At 33.6% G+C, this 19,105-nt stretch overlaps 1 protein-coding gene across 5 annotated transcripts in view; it reads right to left on the bottom strand.

The window, feature by feature from the left end:
- Positions 1–19,105, bottom strand: part of USP34 (ubiquitin specific peptidase 34) — a 251,988-nt gene that overhangs the window by 26,289 nt on the left and 206,594 nt on the right. For all 5 annotated transcript variants that reach the window (XR_011504013.1, XM_044772515.2, XM_070512047.1 and 2 more), the window contains exons 54-67: positions 15,985–16,049; positions 15,817–15,892; positions 15,681–15,728; positions 15,500–15,565; positions 13,322–13,402; positions 11,288–11,373; positions 10,731–10,899; positions 10,554–10,628; positions 9,292–9,443; positions 5,652–5,700; positions 5,450–5,554; positions 5,328–5,372; positions 4,465–4,569; positions 3,221–3,368 (exon numbers count right to left, since the gene is read on the bottom strand). Coding sequence is in view for 4 of the 5 variants with exons in the window: in XM_044772515.2 (XP_044628450.1) it covers positions 3,221–3,368; positions 4,465–4,569; positions 5,328–5,372; positions 5,450–5,554; positions 5,652–5,700; positions 9,292–9,443; positions 10,554–10,628; positions 10,731–10,899; positions 11,288–11,373; positions 13,322–13,402; positions 15,500–15,565; positions 15,681–15,728; positions 15,817–15,892; positions 15,985–16,049 (1,270 nt within the window). In the remaining variant the exon portion in view is untranslated. The remainder of the gene's footprint in view (positions 1–3,220; positions 3,369–4,464; positions 4,570–5,327; positions 5,373–5,449; positions 5,555–5,651; positions 5,701–9,291; positions 9,444–10,553; positions 10,629–10,730; positions 10,900–11,287; positions 11,374–13,321; positions 13,403–15,499; positions 15,566–15,680; positions 15,729–15,816; positions 15,893–15,984; positions 16,050–19,105) is intronic.

Raw genomic sequence — 19,105 nt, 5'->3', positions numbered from 1 at the left:
GATGGAATTCAAACCCAGACTGTCAGACTCATGAGCTAACGCTCCTAACACCATTTACTACAGAGTCTCCTCCTCAAGGACTCTAATGCCTTAGCTTAACAGCTTTCAATACACTTACCAATTCTGTCTCCCACTATTCTACCTATAATTCGATAATTTCCAAATTCTATTTGCCAAAGCAAATAAAGGTACAGTTTCTAAAATGAACTGTAATCTATTTTACAGATTTATTTCAAATTAAACTTTATTTCTGCACAATACTCCATTTCTACATATTTCTTCATCTATATATTGCTCTTGTTAGCCTGTTTTCAGTTAGGTTCTATTTGGTATGTGTTTCAAATATAAGAACTTGGCATGTAGGTGTCATCCTGATTGATTTTTGTATAAAAGTATAATTGAGAAAAGTAATTTGTCATAAAAAAACTTATTCAATTTAAGTTATATACTTTTACCCCAACATTTTATTATGAAAAATTCTCAAACACAATGAAAGATTGACAAAATTCTACTAAATACCCATAGACCTACCACTTTGGTTAACATTTTGTATTGCTTTATCACACATCTAACCATCTATTTCTATAAAAGCGATTTGTTTTTAAACAAAGAATAAGTTCTGCTAGGGAGAAAAATGCAACTTTTTAATTATGTTTATCTTTGAGAACAATTAGGAAGGTCAATATGGAAGAACAGATCATCTTGCTAAAAACTCCCTTGCTTAAAAGTCCCTGAGAGTCTGGTTTTATGCTATAGAGAACTTAAAGAAACAAATTTACTTCCATTTCTGTACGGCAACTCTTCAACTATTTTAAGACATCTGTCTCCATTTTTCTTCTTTTCTCTAGATTAAATATTCTCAGTCAGTCCTTAAAATTATTTTGTAAGATTTAAAATTATTTCTCTGTAGCTTTTCTTCTATACATGTTAGTTCTTATTCTAAGTTATATTTATTCTATTCAAATAATTGGGTCCCTTTTTTCAAGTTATATCAAAAGCACTTTTTTATATTACTACATTGTTCACTATTATAATTTTGAAATGATGCATTATAACAATTTATTTCCTAACTGAACACCCAGTTTTTAGTATTTCACACCTATAAATAGTGCTGTTGGGCATCCATATATCGAATGATTTATTTATACTGGAATCCCTGAAATTGTATTACTGAGTTTAAAATGGCAAAAATTTTTAAGGATCTCGGTACATACTGCTAAATTGCCTTTCATAAGGGTAATATTAACTTACAATATCACTGCAATGTATGAGAATGCCACTTCCTCAGCACTGTCATGAATATTAGGTGTAACAGCTGGCTAAAAAATCTTTTTTCTTTTTGGTTCAGCACAGGTTTTCATTGTTTCATGGTGAAGAGTCAGGACACGAATACTAACCAGCTATGTATTAGCTCTTACAAATATCCCATTATTGCGGGGTTAACTAAACTGGCAGGAAAAACAAGCCTATGAGCAGAGTACCAATGCCAATCCATGTGTACTTACCACTAAACGGTGTTTTTCCCAAATAAACCTTTTATTTTAGAATAGGTAAAACAGACAGCTCCCATATACCCCTCCTCCCATTTCCCCTCTTGTTAACATCTATAATTACTCTGGTACATTTGTTGTGACTAAGGAACCAACATTGGCACATCACTATTAACTAAACTCCACACTTCAGATATCAACTGTTTTGCCCTAATGTTCTTTTGTTTGGTTGTAGGATCTCATCTAGAATACATTAACATTTAGTTGTCATGTTTCCTTAAGCTCCTCTTGGCCATGATAATTTCTCAGACTTTCCTTCTTTTGAGGATCTTGATAATTCTAAGGAGTACTGGCCAGGTATTTTTGTAGAAAGTTTCTTTAATTGAGTTTGTCTGATGTTTACCATGGTTAGACTCAGGTAATGGGTTTTTGGAAGGAAGACCACACAGGTGAAGTCCCTTTTGCATCACATTATATCAAGGGTACATGCTATCAACATGACTTATCATTGATGATGATAGTCACCTGACTTAGTGTTTGTCAAGTTTCTTCACTTAAACGTATCTTCCCCATCCCCCATACTCTACTCTTTTAAAGTCAGTCACTACAGTCACTAAGCTAAGGTGTGGGGAAGTTATGCTCCACCTCTTTGGGGGGAGGATATACATAAATTATTTGGAATTCTTACGTACAGGAGATTTGTTTCTTCTCCATTTATTTATTTATTCAAGCGTTATTTATATCAGTATGGACTCACTGATATTTATTTTATAACTTTGGGTTATAATCCAATGCTACTTTTTTTTTTTAAAATTCAAATTGTTCCAGCTTCCTCTACTGGGAGCTTTTTCAGTTTAGTAATATGTGTCTCTGACATACCCCCATCATTTTGTTTTATGAGTACTTCTTTACTTTCTGGTTCTATAAAATGCTCCAGACTCATCTTATATATTCCCTGCCCTGGTCCTAGGATCGGACATTTCTCCGATGAACTGTGATTTGTCTTACTGGAGAATGGTATTTAGAAACAGAGATCTGGGTACTGATGTGTTTGTTGCCACTGGAGTGTTAGGCCCTCTCAAGGGTCAGCTAGAAAATAGGATTTGAACCATTAAATTTAACGATTAAAGAAATTTAGAAAATTAACTACTTTGATTTTTGTTTGAATACTATCAAAAAAAGAACATTTTCTATGTTTATTTACAAGCAATTTTCTATTCTGTGAAGTATCTATTTTTGGTATTTGTCGATCTGTCTTCTAAGATCTTTATTTCCTTCCGGCCTGTGTACCATAAAGGTGTCTATCATTTAACTCCCATAATTTCAGTGAATATTTTCTCTCAGCTTGTTTTATGTCTTTATTATTATTTTACTCTCAACCTTCTCAAGTTACTTTTAAGATAGGATTTTCTGACTCTTTACTCTCTCCACTAATGCTGATCATGTTTTGTCACTCTACCAAGGAAGGAAACAAAACTGATAGTGGTAGTGATGTCACCCAAGTACATAGTTTCCTATCCTTAAAAAAATAAAAAACACTACAGATATTTGTAAAACACTGCCATAGGTTTACAAATACTAATATAACTTTGGCCTTTAAGAACAGTATCTCCAAGTGCCTTTTGTATTATAAAACAATGGGCATATGGTGGTCACCTTAAAAACAAAACAGAAAAACAAAACTTGGAACAACAACAAATGGTTTGTTAAATTCCGAATATTTGACTTACAAGTTCTGACTCTAGGGTAATTGTGAGCCAAAAGAAACCGCTCAACCCAGTTTTCCATATTCTGTAGGACCCAGCTGTGTGCCAGTTTATTTCGGGGTGTCTGCACTGCCAACCAATCCAGACACTGAGAAGGATTGTATTCAATTACCTACAAATAAAATGACAATAAAAGAATATAAGGCCAACTGAATGAGCAGTTACTTTTTTACTTACTTTTGGTATATGCCATTAAACACTTAAAAGCCAAGATAGTTTTCTGAAAACTAGAGCCTGAAAGAAGTTTCACCATGTTTTTCTCCATTTTTAAAGCTACTTACTTTTATCAACAGGAAATATTCAGGAAAATTTGTCATTAGCTTACAAAATAAAATTAAAGTAACCAAGGACTCTAACACAGAACCAATATGAGAACCCAAAGACTTTTAGGTCTTAAGTTTATAAATTTATTTAAAAATGCTTTTAATTCTCTAAAGTTTCCCATCGTTACTTACTGCTTGCTCAATCTGTTACTATAAGAGGATGAAAAGTAGCTCACAGCACTGCTGGGGAGATCTTTTTCATGGGAAAAGGGAATCTTAGAAATCTAGACTAGGGACTGGAAAACTATGGCTTATAGACCAAATTTTGTGACTTGCCTGTTTCTGTTTTTATTTGAGCACAGCCATACCCACTCATTTATGTATTTGTCTATGGCTGGTTTTATGCTAAAATAGCACCTGAGTGGCTCCAACAGAGACCATATGGCCCACAAAGCCTAAAATATTATCTGGCCCTTTACAGAAAAAGTTTGCTGACCCCAACTCCAGAGAGTGGGCTTTTCCAACACGCAATTAGGAGAAATTTTGTGACCTCAGTAGTAACTTTCTGGAAGAAAAGAAGTGGCTGGTGCTTCCTCTACCATTTCTGTGAACTGCTGAAAATATTTGGTTTATATTTCTAGGGCATCTATCACTTAATGGAATCTTTTTTGAAGGTAGATGAATGAGAACCCTAGATTGGTAGAAGGCTGTTTATGACTCTACAAGAAAGTCCTTAAACATCTGGGAAACTCACCAAGAACTCTATTTTCCCCCAGATCTCTGACAAAAGGTCTCTTCTTCCCTTGATCTGTGACTTACTAAAACCATTTTAGCTTACCGAAGTAAGAAGAAACTGGTGATTGTATTTGAAACATGACAGTGATTGTATTTGAAAAATAAAATCTTCAGAAAAATAAATACTGAAACATCTGCTGCAAGACTTACCTCCCATATCCTCTGTAGAATGTAAGACGCAAAGGGAGGCATTCCTGGAGGCCCACCAGCAAACTCCATTAGCATAGTCAACAATTTAAAGAAAGGATTGGCTGCCTATAAGACACATAAATGACTAGGTTTAGATCTATTTGCAGCCATCTCCTTCAGCAGAAAAGAAACATATAACTCTTCTATACATCATATTTAAATCTGCTGTGTTAGGTTAGCAGAGCTCGATACTCCTGCATATGAACTTGAACTAAAGCAGCAGGATCAGCTGGACAGTCAATTGTGTGGGAGCCACATATATCAGAAAACATGTATTTTTCTGAATGTCAGTTTGGAAAAAGAAAATATCAAAATTCTTGTTAATGAGACCACCATATTTACAGAAAAATTTAGATTAAAAGTTCCTAACCTTTGATCTCTGAGGTATAATTTACATTACTATGACATGTATTATCAAAGTAGCTGTATTTCAATTTTACAAAAATATTTTTGTACAATACTGTATTCTATTTTCCACATATTTCTCCACCTATTCAGAGTTCTGGTTAGTCTACTTTTTTCTTGGGCACAATTCTGATATATGCTTCAAACGGAACAACTTCTAAGTTTAGTATCTAAGTGACACTCCAAGATATTGAACTTACATGTAAATTTATATTTAATTAGGAAAATCACATTTGTGATAGTTAGACATGAAGAGGCAATTCATTTTATTCGAATTACATACTTAAAAACAGGATATTGTGTTATGGGGGAAACTTTGATAAATTTTTTTTGGGGGGCATAATTACAAAGGTTCATTTGGAAGCAGTGTCAGTGCTGATAGTAGTTTTAAAAACATCAATTAACAAATGTCTACATACCTCAGGAGTCAATTTTGCTATTGATGTGAAAAGCATAGATACAATCTAAAACAGAAAAAGGAGAATTTCAGAATATTCTTTTAAAAGTTACCAAAAAACTTAAAGACTTTCTCAGTACTTACATGTTCTGCAAGTCGATTATTGTATCGACATAGGCTGAAAATCAGATTACATGTTTGTCTTATATTGATGCCATCACGAATATGTTGAAACAAGAAGGGAAATCCCTGTTAAAACCAAAAGTTGTTCATTTAAGAACTGTTATGTTATTATTTTTGCAACTGGTCCAATATATCAAATGGTCTAATACAAATAAAGTATTACCTTTCCTCCTGTTAATGCTGCCATGTCAGTCTGTGATAACGTCAAATGCCTGAAAGAAAACATTAGTGGAAATAAGTTTTTCTTCCTCTGTATTACTTTATAGCAATTTGCATCATGACAGGTATCAAAATTGTCAATTCAATTACAACTGTACCAAGCCACCAACATAAAATCATGGTTGAACTTTCTGCTAGCTGGACTTGCTTGCTAGACATCTTTTAGACAATTTTTCAAGATTCCAGGATTGGTATATGGAAACCCAATCTACTTTACTTCTATTCTTTATGTCTTCATTCCATTCTTCATTTCTATTCAATATTTTGGTATATAACTCTAGGATGGGTCTAATTTAGAGAGCTTTGTTTGACATGAGAACCTTCAGAAAAGAAAGAACTTCTAAGAAATACTAGAGTTTCACCTCTCAGTTTAACATTACTGCGTAACTTAAAGAAAATTTCAGACACGTACAAAAATAGAATAGTGTAAGTATCCCATCACTCAGCTTCAATGACCACTTCATGGCCAGTCTTGTTTCATTTGTAACTCCTACTCACTCAGTATGGACTATTCTGAAACAACTCCAGATATTTTATCATTTAATACATAAATCTCAGTATGCATCTCTAACAGATAAATTTCAAAAACATTAAATTACACTACCATTATTCACACCTAAAATAAATCAACAATTCCTTACTATCATACAATATCCAGTGTACAATTTCCTCAAGGTTCTAAAAAACTTTTTATAGTTAATTTGTTTGAATCAGGATCCAAATAAAGTCCTCTGTTGCAACTAGTTGAAATGTCTTTTAAACCTCTTTTAGACCACTGGCTTCCCCTCCAATTTTGTTTTTATCTTGCAATTGATCTGTTGATGAAAGCAGATGGCTTGTCCTGTAGAATTTCCCACATTTCCATTTTGCTGATTGTATCCTTGTGGTGGTGTTTTAACACGTTCCTTTGTCCCCATATTTCCTGTAAACTTGTAGTTAGATCTACAGACTTGATCAGATCTAGGTTTGACTTTTTAATCAAGAACACTTTATAAGTGGTGGTACGGACTTTCATCAGGAGGCACACAATGAAAAGTTGTCTTTTTGTAACATTTTCAGCCAATGATGATCATTTCCTGGTATAATTCCTGCAGGTAAGATAAATGCTCAACATTGTTCCTTTATTAATAAGTTGCCAAAATTATGATTTGGTTTCCTAATATACTCCAGGGTTGCAAGTTTTTTTAACTTTGTTTTTAGGTTCATTATGAATTCATGAATTGACCCATCTGTGATTGTTTTAGTCCACTTGTAGCTATTCTTACTTTTGATGTTCAGGATGTACAATTTATGACCAGTAGAAAGCTCCTTTATGTTGGCTCTTGAGTCCTTTTAACATGACCTCAGTAGTTTTTGATAGCCTCCTTGCTTCCCCAAACGACAAACGTTCCAGGCTTCCCATTTATTTCTTGCCCAAGACCTGGAATTGGCCATTTTTCTAAGGAATCTGGATTTTTTCCAGTGAGAAATGATATCTAGAGACTACAATCTAGATGCCAGGGGCACTCAGTGATTCTGAGTTGGACAGGATTTCTAGGCCTTTTCAGAAAATAGAGGTCTGTAACACATTTTTTGTTTGATTAAGACAAAATATACCAAGAACTCTACCAATACCTCCAAATTCAAATTTAGTTTAAAAAAGTTATGTATGTAAAAACCTAACAATTTTATATTTGTACTTTTTTGTTTTGCTGAAAATTTTGTTTTCTATTGACATTAACAATTATTTATTTGCTTTATTCTATAATATAGAGTTTCAGAATAATAATTCTACTAACAATATAATCAGTAAAACAGTTTAGGATAATTTTATAATTCTTTTTGTCCTTCATGTATATCCCACTAGGAATTCAGTTAAATTAATATGTTCTAATGTCACTTTACTTATTAATTCTCCTCCAATGGCTATGCTGCCAGCTCAACATATAGTTAGGTTTGCTTGAGTCTACTTTTGATTTTTAGGGATTGTATTTTAAAATTAATTAAGAATTATATAAAAACATTTACATGATTCCAAAGTTAAACCTAAAAAACAAAACAATGTATATTCAAAGAAGTCAAGCTTTCATTCTTGTCCCCTCCAGCCTGTTTTCCCCTCCCCCAACCACAGAAAACTTTTAAGTTTTTGATTTAGTCTTCAATTTTAAAAAATATAGTCAATTCTTGTTATTTGTAGTATTTATGTTCTAAAAAGTGCTGCAAACACTAAATTAGTGAATACTGAATCATTGCTTATAGGGTAAATACAGAGTTAGGTTCCTATGAGCCTCTGGTCACAACATTTTTGTCAACCAATCAATAGTTACTTTTTTTTAATGTGTGTTTGTTTAAATATACCTTATTTAATACATATTGTTGATTCATTAGCATTGAACTCACAGCAAATAGCACCATAACTCATACCTGAATGAAGCTTATTGAACACGTGTCATTTTCTCCCTAAGGCACATTATGGCCTTCTTGAACTTAGGAATACTAGATAGCGCTTGGCACTATGCGTAGGGGCCATTTTAAACAGCCAAATCACCAACAAAAAGCACAAACATGAAAAATGTGGCATATACCATGAAAAGGATATTTGTTTACAATATGGTAACTGAAAGAAGAAGGTAGAGTGTCATCATGTTTGACCTCAGCTGGGAAAGTGTGTGACAGGCAACTCAAATGTTTTGCCACTGTGCATAGGTACATTCTGTAGGTCCACAAATGGCTGTAAAAGCTCCATGAGTACTGATTTTGGCATTACAAATAAATTTTAGTAAGTCAGCAAATTCATAAATAGGAGATCCATGAATAACGAGGACTGGATGTACACACGTACACATACATATACACACACACACTCTTTGGCTCTCTCTCATAGCTTCCCTTTTCTTAAAAAGTAGCATACTATTTACACTTTTCTCCACATTGCTTTTTTCACTTAGTAATATTTATCCTAAAGATCTCTCCACAGTAGTGAAGATTGGCCCTGAGCTAACATTTGTGCCAACCTTCCTCTATTTTGTATATAGGACACTGCCACAGTGTGGCTTGATGAGCAGTATGTAAGGTCCATGCCCAGGATCTGAACCCATGAACCCTGGGCCGCCAAAGCGGAGCACCCGAACTTAGCCACTATGCCATTGGGCTGGACCCCATATTTCTTTTTTTTCACCAATAGAGTACTCTCTATTGAGTGGATGGCCTGTTTTTTCAACTAGTCCCCTCTTGGTGGACATTTCTAGTCTTTTGCTATTACAAACACTGCTTCAATAAGTAGCACTGCACATACATCTTTCTGTATTTTGGAGACAGATTCCTAGAAGTGGAATTGCTAGGTAAAAGGATGAATGCACATATAATTTTGCTACATATTTTACTGTATATTTCTTCAATGTATATTTCTAACATGACTCAGAGGCAAAGTAAGAGTTTGGTACAAAGGATTGAAATACTTATGCTACAAGAGTAGATGAATAGTAATGTTATTATTTAAAACAAATTACGTAACAAGAGCTGCTGAGATAATAATGGTAAAACAATTATGTAAAAAGAATAAAATCAAACATGCTTTAAGCATTTTGAATGCTGAAACATTTCACCTTTCTGAGCGAGATTGTTCAACCAAAAGAGCAACTAAAGCTATCATTTTTTCAAGGGCAGCTGGCCTGTATTTTTCTTCTGCCAGAGAGAGGATATCTTCTTCTTCTTCCTCTTCTTCTCCTTCTTCCTCTGATAACACTTCAACTTGAGGCTGAAGCAGAACATATTAATATGATATTAATTTTAATATTATCTTGAGAGCAAATAACTTGATTGTTTTATATAACTATCCAAGGTAGATGGTGAGAGAAGCATGTTACCAAGAAAAACAACCACTCGAAGCCCTGACTTTAAAAGTCTAAACCACATTCAGGACTTAATTTTAGACTTAACAGGAAGAACTGTAAAAAACAATCATTCGCACTACTGTCCCTATTTACCTTACCTAACAGGATAATCTATTAATCATTTCTTTTTTCTCATAGGCAAGCCCCTTAGATGATAAATCAGGATCAAAATTCATATGAGGATGATAAAATAGTATTTCCTGTTTAATAAAAATGCCAGTTATACAAATTAAAGAAGCAGTTTTCAGATAATCCAGAGATATTTACTTGGACTTTGAAATGCAAGAGACTGAAAAGATTTTATGATCTAACAAAACAAAAGCAAAGCAGTCTAAACAGGCAGCCATATAGGCTGGAATTAGATAAGAGTCCATATTCTGAGAAGCATTACAGCATAGTGGTTAACAGATTAGCTCAGGAGTCTGACCAAGGATCAAAGCCCAACTCACTGTGATCTAAAACAAGTTAACTTCTATATGCCTCAAGTTCATCACCTGTAAAATGGAGATAAACTTACCTCTTAGGGTTGCAATAAGCATTAAATAAGATAGTGCAAACAGAGCATTCAACCTAATGTGGTCATTACAGACCACACAAAATTCATGTAATACTTTAGTATTATGAATAGACCACCTACTTAAATTTTCAGAAGACTCTCCAAACTTAATAACAAAGGGCTTAACAATATGGCTAACAAAAATGTTCACCAAAATAACACACTATTGATAGGACCCCAAGGTAGATGGTGGCCATTTTGCCTAAATTTATTTGCCTTGTTCCAGGGCCTTACTAGTGAAATTTATTGATTGTTTCTTCTCTTGCTATATCCACTAAAACTGTTAACCAAACTTAGACCCTTAAAATTATGTAATATCAGGGCTACAAGGGACTTGAAAGGGTTCTACTGACTACTGATGACACAAACTTGAAAATACAGCCTCTAAATTATTGATATGAGACAGAATTATACTTACATTTTCAGGCCCTTTGGTTCCCATGTAAAAATGTACCATTGTAGATATGGCTTGCAATGAGAGCAAAAACTGGCTCTAAAAATGAAAATATTAATTTAAAAATATAAAATAAAAACACCTGTTTTAAACACTAAAAATAGGTACATAATCCCAGAAATAAACAAGATATAGGCTCACCTCTTCTTCACCCATTTTGGCAAACTCATAAAGGAAGGCAAAATACTCTGTAAGATGTTTACTGTGAGGTTTTACACCATGTTCCATAATTAATAACAGAGTTCTCACAAATCGAGTGACACATGAACGACCACCAATATCTTCTACTGAGGCATCCATGTCATCTGACCTGAAAATACAATTTAATATATCTTAGAGAAAGTATGAAATATGGCGATAGACATTCTGGAAAAAGGAATATTTTTAAAAACCTAAATTTCTTTCTTTTGTCTTTGTAAAAATGAATACCAATTAAAATAATATAAGTGGATGGATTCCAATTATTGTGTCCGAGTAAATCAATCCAAACAAAAAGACTAACATAAAGTTATTTGTAGAGGATTTTAAAGATGCACTTAATTAAAAACAAAATAAAAGTTTTCCCTTCTTGATATGTATTATTACAGAGTATTTTAAAATAGAAGAACCTAAGTATTTCAGTGTGGATATTTAAAAATACTTTGCAGGCAGATCATTAAAAAGCTTAAAAACAAAATGTTCAAAAGGTCCTTCTTTACCCATCTTCCATTCCTGGCTGTAGATAGAGATGAGCGTGTACAGGTCTAAGTCTCTGAATCACATGGATACACAAACGCTGAAACATCTATAGAGGAAAAGACATAATCTAAGCACCAACTCACATCAGGTAACAAAGATACTGAAAAACTAACATGATTCAAAATTATCTGCCACCCATTTATATTGTGTCCCTAGATTATCTTCTAAAGCTTTCCTGGTGTTTCAACTACAGACTGAAGATACAAGGCAAAGTTAGCTTGAAAAACAGCATTTAGTTCTACGATAAAGGAAAAAACAACAACGAATTATTCATTTCAGTAATAGAGATTACCAAAACAAAGCTTCACAAAACCCTCTTAACTAGTGGAGATAGAGAAAAGAAAACTTAGCATCCCTCTTTTTCAGAACAGAAGAGTAGGGCAGGACAGCTGCTTATCAGTGAAAGAGCTGCTTATCAATGCCAAGGAGAAGGAAATATGATTTAAGTTTATCCAAAAGAAACAGGGATTAAAAATGGCTGGGGACTCTCTAAATAAGATCTATAAAATGGCCAATGGCCAACACGCACAAGAAAAGACATTCAATATCATTAATTACTAGGGAAATGCAAACCAAAACCACAATGAGATACTATTTCACATCCATTAGGATGCCTAACATCAGAAACACAGTAACAAATGTTGAAGATGATGTAGTGAAGTAGGAACCCTCACAGATTCCTGGTGGGAATGCAGACTGGTGCAGACACTATCAAAAACAGTTTGGTAGTTCCTAAAAATGTTAAACATAGAGTGATCATAAGACCCAACAATTCCATTCCTAGGTATATATCGAAAAGAACTGAAAAAGTATTTCCACACAAACATTTGTACACAAATGTTCACAGCAGCATTATTCAAAATTGCCAAAAAGTAGAAACATCCCAAATGTTCATCACCTACTGAATGAATAAACAAAATTTGGTATATCCAGTCAATGGAATATTACTTGGCAATAAAAAGAAATGAAATACAGATACACACTACAACATGAATAAACCTTGAAAACACTGTTAAATCAAAGCCAGTCAGAGTCAGCCCTGATTGCCTAGTGGTTAAAGCTCAGTGTGCTTTGCTTCAGCAGCCTGGGTTCAGAACCACACCACCTGTCTCGCAGTTGCCATGCTGTGGCAGTGGCTCACACAGAGGAAGACTGGCAACAGATGTTAGCTCAGAGGGAATCTTTCCCAGCAAAAAAAAAAAAAAAAAATTAAAAAAAATTTAAAAAAAAAGAGGCCAGTAACAAAAGACCACATACTGTATGATTCCATTGATATGAAATGGTTGGAATAGGCAAATCCATAGAGACATAAAGTAGATTAGTGGTTGTCAGGGGCTGGAGATAAAGGACAGGATAAAATGAGGAGTGACTGCTAACAGGTATGGGGGCTCTTTTTGGGGTGTTTTAAATTAGACAGATGAGGCCTGGGGATATAATAAAAACCACTAAATTTACACTTTGAAAGGTTTTGGTGAATTCTATGGTATATGAATTATATCTCAATAATAACTGGAAAGTGGCACATTTCAGAATAAATTTTTGGTTTTCTGTCATAAGTGAATATAAAGTAATATTTACATTTTCCTTGTCTAATTTTTCCAGTGACGTAAGGAAAACAAACTGATTCAAGTGACAATTCACAATCTGTCACAGAAATGAGTTATACACTATTCATTTAACTTTCAAGGCTATTACAGTACCCTACCATGGTTAGAACATCTAAGGATCCAAAAAAGAATCAGCACAACTTATGAAGCAGCCAGAGTAGGATCTGAGAGAAGAGGTGGTCATAGCTATCTTGGTATAACCATGAAATCTGAATGATTTTAATCACTCGATTGGAATGATAGTTGATTTGCTAAAAGAGGCTGGTGAACACAACAGCAAAAATGGCTTTTATGATAAGAGTTCAATTTTTTCAAACTACTTTCAATGCTGGGTTAAGACATATTCAAATAAATTTCAAATAAATTTTCAAATAAATTTTTTCTTACCTGTCTCACAATTTGATTAGGGCACTTAATTAGTATCTGCATTGGCCACCAGTCATCATCAGCCATGCGGTCCAAAAACCACTGTAAGAAAATAGTGTGACACTAACTTCTAATCGATGTTTCAATTATTTTAAGTTCTTACAAAACAGATTCTTCAAGTGTTAGAAAGTCCAAAATCTAAAATGTCTAAAGTCATAATCAGGGTCATCTTATTATAGAATTCCATGGATGTCATTTACATCATAATATACAATGTGCAAGACAGCAACCTACAGTCCTAAAATAGAATACTATTTTCCTCTTAGTCCTCACAAATAACACACTGTAGAATCTTTTGTTCCTATTAATAACATATGATCTGAGTATGATTTTTTCTGTTTAAAAACAAATTATGCCTTCTTGATAACAAAAAACTCCTTTATGCTAAGCTAAAACAATTTCCCATTGATTTCAAGATATCTCTTACTTACATATTTAACTCCTCAATTGAACTGTACTGCCTATTTATGCATACACATAATTACTGACAACTGAAGAGAATATTAACTTCCTGAGAGAGTTCCTGAGACAAACCCTTGGTGAAAAAACTAAAATGGCAACTTTACTTAAAAAAAAAAGCACAACAAATTACGACCTAATCAATCCTCTGGATTTATAAAACAGCTTTCAAAAATCATAAAGGGGGATGGGAATAGAGGAACAGGTTAAGTAACACCAGGAAGATGGAATCAGTCAAAGCAAGAATGTGGAAAATGCTGCAGAAAAAAATGACAAAGTGGCAAGAAGAAAAAAAAAAAAGAGAAAGTAACTGTTATAGATGAAAGGAGATTAATGAGATGAAAGCAAAATGTGGACCTTGTTTGAATACTAACTAATTCAAATAAACCAACTCAAAAAACATTTTTTAGACAATTAGACAAAACTGAACACAGAATGAGTACTGGATGATGTTAAGGAATCACGTCTAATTTTACTAGGAGTGAATGGAATCATGGTTACGTATTTTTTTAAACTTCTCATCTAACAGAGATATATAATATTTATGGATATATGATATGTTATCTGGATTGGCTTTACGATATTTCAGCTGAAAAAAGGCACCAGGGATAGAAATAGAAGAAAACAAAAGAATGTCACTATCTGTTGAAATCAGGTGATGGGTACATGAGAGTTCATATCTTTCTAGGTTTGTGCATGTTTGGAAATATTCATTATAATGTTTTAAAAAGTTATGCCTTGGGGCCAGCCTGGTGGCAGAGTGGTTAAGTTTGGCGCACTCCACTTCAGCAGCCCAGGTTTGCGGGTTCAGATCCCGCGCATGGACCTAGACCACTCATCAAGCCATGCTGTGGCAGCGACCCACATACAAAATAGAGGAAGATGGGCACAGATGTTAGCTCAGGGCCAATCTTCCCCAAGCAAAAAGACCAACAACAGGTGTTAGATCAGGGCCAATCTTCCTCACCAAAAAAATAAAACATAATAAAATAAAATAAAAAAGCTATGCCTTTGTATTTGAAATTTACAACAATCAGATTCTTCTATTCTATTGCTACAAGGCATAATTAGATGAGCTTCTATATTAAAAAAACCTCCAACTAATTTCACCTATTGCATACTATGCTATCTCCTACCTCTGGAAACTTAGAAGACTGCATTCCTAGGAAGGTTTACACCACTTTGGGAACCAACCAAAAATGATAAATGATATTCAGATGGCAATATGGTTAAGTGATCATTACCTGTGAGTAGATTATCTTAGTAATGTCTCCGTTATCACGCAATATGAGTGGAGATAAAATTGGACATAAACCGATCTACTGGGATATATGCATTTTTTTCTCAGAATGGAAAGGGATGCATTTTTAAGTACTTTCTGATAACATTCAAAAGTAGTCAAGAAATAGCTGATATAGTCCTTTGAATTTTTTATACTTTTTCCTTCTAATACATTAGGGGTGGACCTACGGATTTTTAAATAACTTAAAAATCAATTATTTAATCAGTATAATGGATGTGAAACATAAATTATAACTTTTTGGCAGTTGTGAAGTAATTTTAGGAACAACTTTCATTGGGCTCCATATGATTTATAATAGATAAAACAAGTTTGCTATAGCAAAAAATCAAAAAAGTGAATCTTAAGCTGTACATCGTTTGTTGAATTATTCACCTCACCTCACAAGCTGCTTGACTATTATTAAATTGTTTGGTCAACAGTTCAATCCACTGAAGCATTGTGGGCTAAAAAAGGAAAAGAAAGAAGTCAGTGAAGGCATGAGGACTTCTGAGCTAAAGCTAAGGAAAGCCAAAAGACATCTGATAAATGACAGAAAAATTCACAAAATGAAACACATACCTTTTCTTTTGAATGAATAAATGTCTCTAAAACAAAGGAAGTGCTTAACTGTAAGAAAAGAGAAAATTAAGCAAAAAAGATGTAATTATTTTAAAGAACTCAATTTTGAAAAAATTATATAAGGCTTACATATTACCTTTGCTGTCATCAGAGACACAGCTTTAGGATCTGGTAATGTACTGGGAATGCAACTACACAACTGCCACATAAACCTAGAATTTAAAAGTAGTAAGTTAAAATTCTTACAGAATAAGATTTTTAAAAAATGTGTAACAAAAAAATCTATTAAATTTACCAAACTTACCCAAAATATGTATGTTCAAAAATGTTTTTGTCTTGAAGAAACTGCATGTTATCATGCCAAATCCACTGAAGGAAAAAAATGTTAACATTAGATATCAGAAAGCATTTGTTTCATTACATTGTACCAATATTTTTATTGGACAAAAAAAGACTTGCTCTAAAAGAAACAAAAATCAAATACATACACTTAAAACCCACGCTGATTTTTTTCCAGCTATATGGAATATGAAAGTAGTTACTAAACCTGCTCCAATTTATCACTCCTTATCTGGCTACCTCAACTGATCACGGTTTTTTAAAAATGTATTTATAAAGATTTTGAAAGTAAGAACTTTCAAAATGAAAGTTTTAAGATGAAATCCCCATCTGTCTGAAGAGCAAATAGATAAATGAATAAAACTATGTCATGTTGCATTTTGATAAGAACAAGTTATGAGAGAAAGGTTTACGTCTAAAAACTGGCAAAATACAAAAGTTTAATTCAGGTTGGAAGACCTTAAAATGAGAGGTAATTTTCTTGGTTACTCCATAAAAATCGTGAAAAATGATTATTTCTGACATTAGCCCTGTAGAATTGCTCTGCTGACTTTAGTTTTTGTGTTCCTTTACCTCTCTGAATATCCCAAACACACTCTAAGTTATTGTCAGTTCCATAAAATTACTTTTATCTGGAACAAATTTATGTTCTGATTATTGATATTACTGGCTGCCTTTATTCCCCTAAAGATTTCAACTCTCTTTACTTGTGTCCTCCCCAGCCAATTACTCTAGTCCAGAACCAGGTTTTATAATCACATATTAGGGGCTCCTGCTCCACACTGATATTTGAAAATCACAGACCCAGGCAATGAATGGCCTGCTTCAGAGTTCTTGGTCCTTCATTATTTCTAGGCGTATAGCTTTCTATAACGCTACAGCCCCAAGGAGAGTTGGACAGCATTCACCCATCCCAATTCAGTGCCTTTTCATAGCAACAGAGTCCCATCCCAGCTTCTTGCTTCTAGCCATGAAGTCGGCTCTAATTCCTGTGTCATAATTTTTGTCCCCTTCACTGCACATGAGCTGAAGTCTTGGCCACTATTATCTGCTTTGGATCTAAAGCCTGGTAGTTCTGTGGTTTCCGCCAGACTCAGGGCTTTTAATTCTGTTCCATTTCTGTCCTACAGAACATTCATCTTGTTTTTCGATGGTCCTTTTGACGTTGTATCAATACAACACGTTTTACACTGTATCGATACAACCTATGGGTGTGTCTAAGTGTGAAATTATCGCACTACATTGATCAGAACTTTCCTAGGTATTCTACATACCCATCCAACTTCATCTTGGGCCACTCTTCCTTGCACTTATTAATCATCACAGCCAGAGAGGTCATCTTTCAGCTCCTAAAACATGCCAATAAGCTCTATCCTTCCTCAGGGGATTCGTACATGATGTTCTCCCTGCCTGGAGTACTCTTCATGTGATTAACCTCGCTAATTTTCAAGTCTCAGTTTAAGATTAATCTGTAGCATTTCCTGATCATCTTCCCCAGCAATGCTGATCAACTCATGTTTCCGAGCACTCTACTTGTTTTATCCATAACAGTCAGTACAATTTGTAATGTTTGTTTACTCTATATATTTTATGGTTTTAAAAAACTGTCTATATACCTTTTGGGAAAGTCTGCTACTAGCTATATTTTAACTGTACAAATCTAAAAGACCAGATTCCAGCTTATATCTGAAATCTATATTAATGTTAAGTAATAGGGTATTATATTTTTATTTAATTTTTTTAGTAAAATGTATATGCAAATTCATTTAAATTAATAAGCTGAAACAATGACAGAAAAAACGGTTGGTTTAGGTCTGCAATCAAGAGTAGTTCAGTTTGTTTTCTTTGTAATAGTAGAGCAAAGGTCTGGGATTCCCTTCCAGCACAGTGTAAATCAGTGGTTCCTCAAAGAATGATTCAGAGATCTGTGTGGATCCCTATGATGTTTTTAGAGTGTCTTTAAGGCCAAAACAATTTTCTTAGTAATACTATGATGCCATTTGCCTTTTTAAACCTCTCATTCACTCCTGAGAGTACAATGAAACTTTCCAGAAGCTAACTGAGAAATGAGATCACAACAGACCAAGTGCAAAGGCTGTTATGAGATTCCAGCTATCTTCTAATAAATTTGGTACCAAACAGATGTGCAAAATTATAAAACAGGGTCAGTTTTCTCACTGAGTGGTTTTATTTGAAAAAGATTTTTTCATAAAATGTTATTTATATTAGCATGTCATGGGTTTATTTTTGTTATTTTTAAGTGAATTAAAACAAATTTTCTAATTACCATTTCTAATATGGTAAATATTGATAGATAAAACCACATTAAAACTAATATTTAAAAATACTCAAGGTTCTCCATCATTTTTAAGAATATAAAGGAGTCCTAAGAACAGGAAGTTTGAGAACCATTGATATAAATGAACAATATATATACATCCTTATGGTTTCATTTAAAATTTGATTTTACTTCACATATGGGACGGTTGTCATTAAATACTATTGGGTCCTCATCTAGAACAAGGTGTAAATTTGTCTAAAAATCTTGGGGGCACAAAGTCTTGCATATAATGGTGATTATAATCTATTTAATTTTGGTTATGACGATAGCTGGAATAAATTTTTGTACAAATAGGTGAGTTTAATAGCTTGAAATCTAGTAAAGCATCTAATTTTGCTGGTAAATCCAATTCAAAGGTCTGAAAGAAGATAATATTCTTGGTTTTTTTAGCAGTAACATTATGGGTAGGCAAGATAGCAGTTAAGAGTTTGTTTGGGGAACAAAATCCACTCAGTTTTAAGACTGGCCACAACAGTGCAAACATCAATCAATCAACCAGACAGTAAAAACTGAACTGTCTAAAGGAAAGGTATATTTTTGGCAGGTATACTTTTCCTGAGATTTATCTTTTATACTTTTGGCTGACTAAGTTTATAACATTGACAAAACAAAAACTGAGTTGTGAACACTTTTCATAAATCTTAAAACATTAAAGTAGTATTACGACTTACTACATTATGAAACAAAGAAAGCTTCATTACTACAAATGCGACATTTTTTAATATGTAAAACACATATTTTAAAT

Source organism: Equus asinus, chromosome 6 (genome assembly GCF_041296235.1).
Source record: "Equus asinus isolate D_3611 breed Donkey chromosome 6, EquAss-T2T_v2, whole genome shotgun sequence".
Taxonomy (NCBI): Eukaryota; Metazoa; Chordata; class Mammalia; order Perissodactyla; family Equidae; genus Equus; species Equus asinus.
The sequence above is the reverse complement of the archived record's forward strand: the minus strand, read 5'-3'. Positions and strand labels throughout refer to the sequence as shown.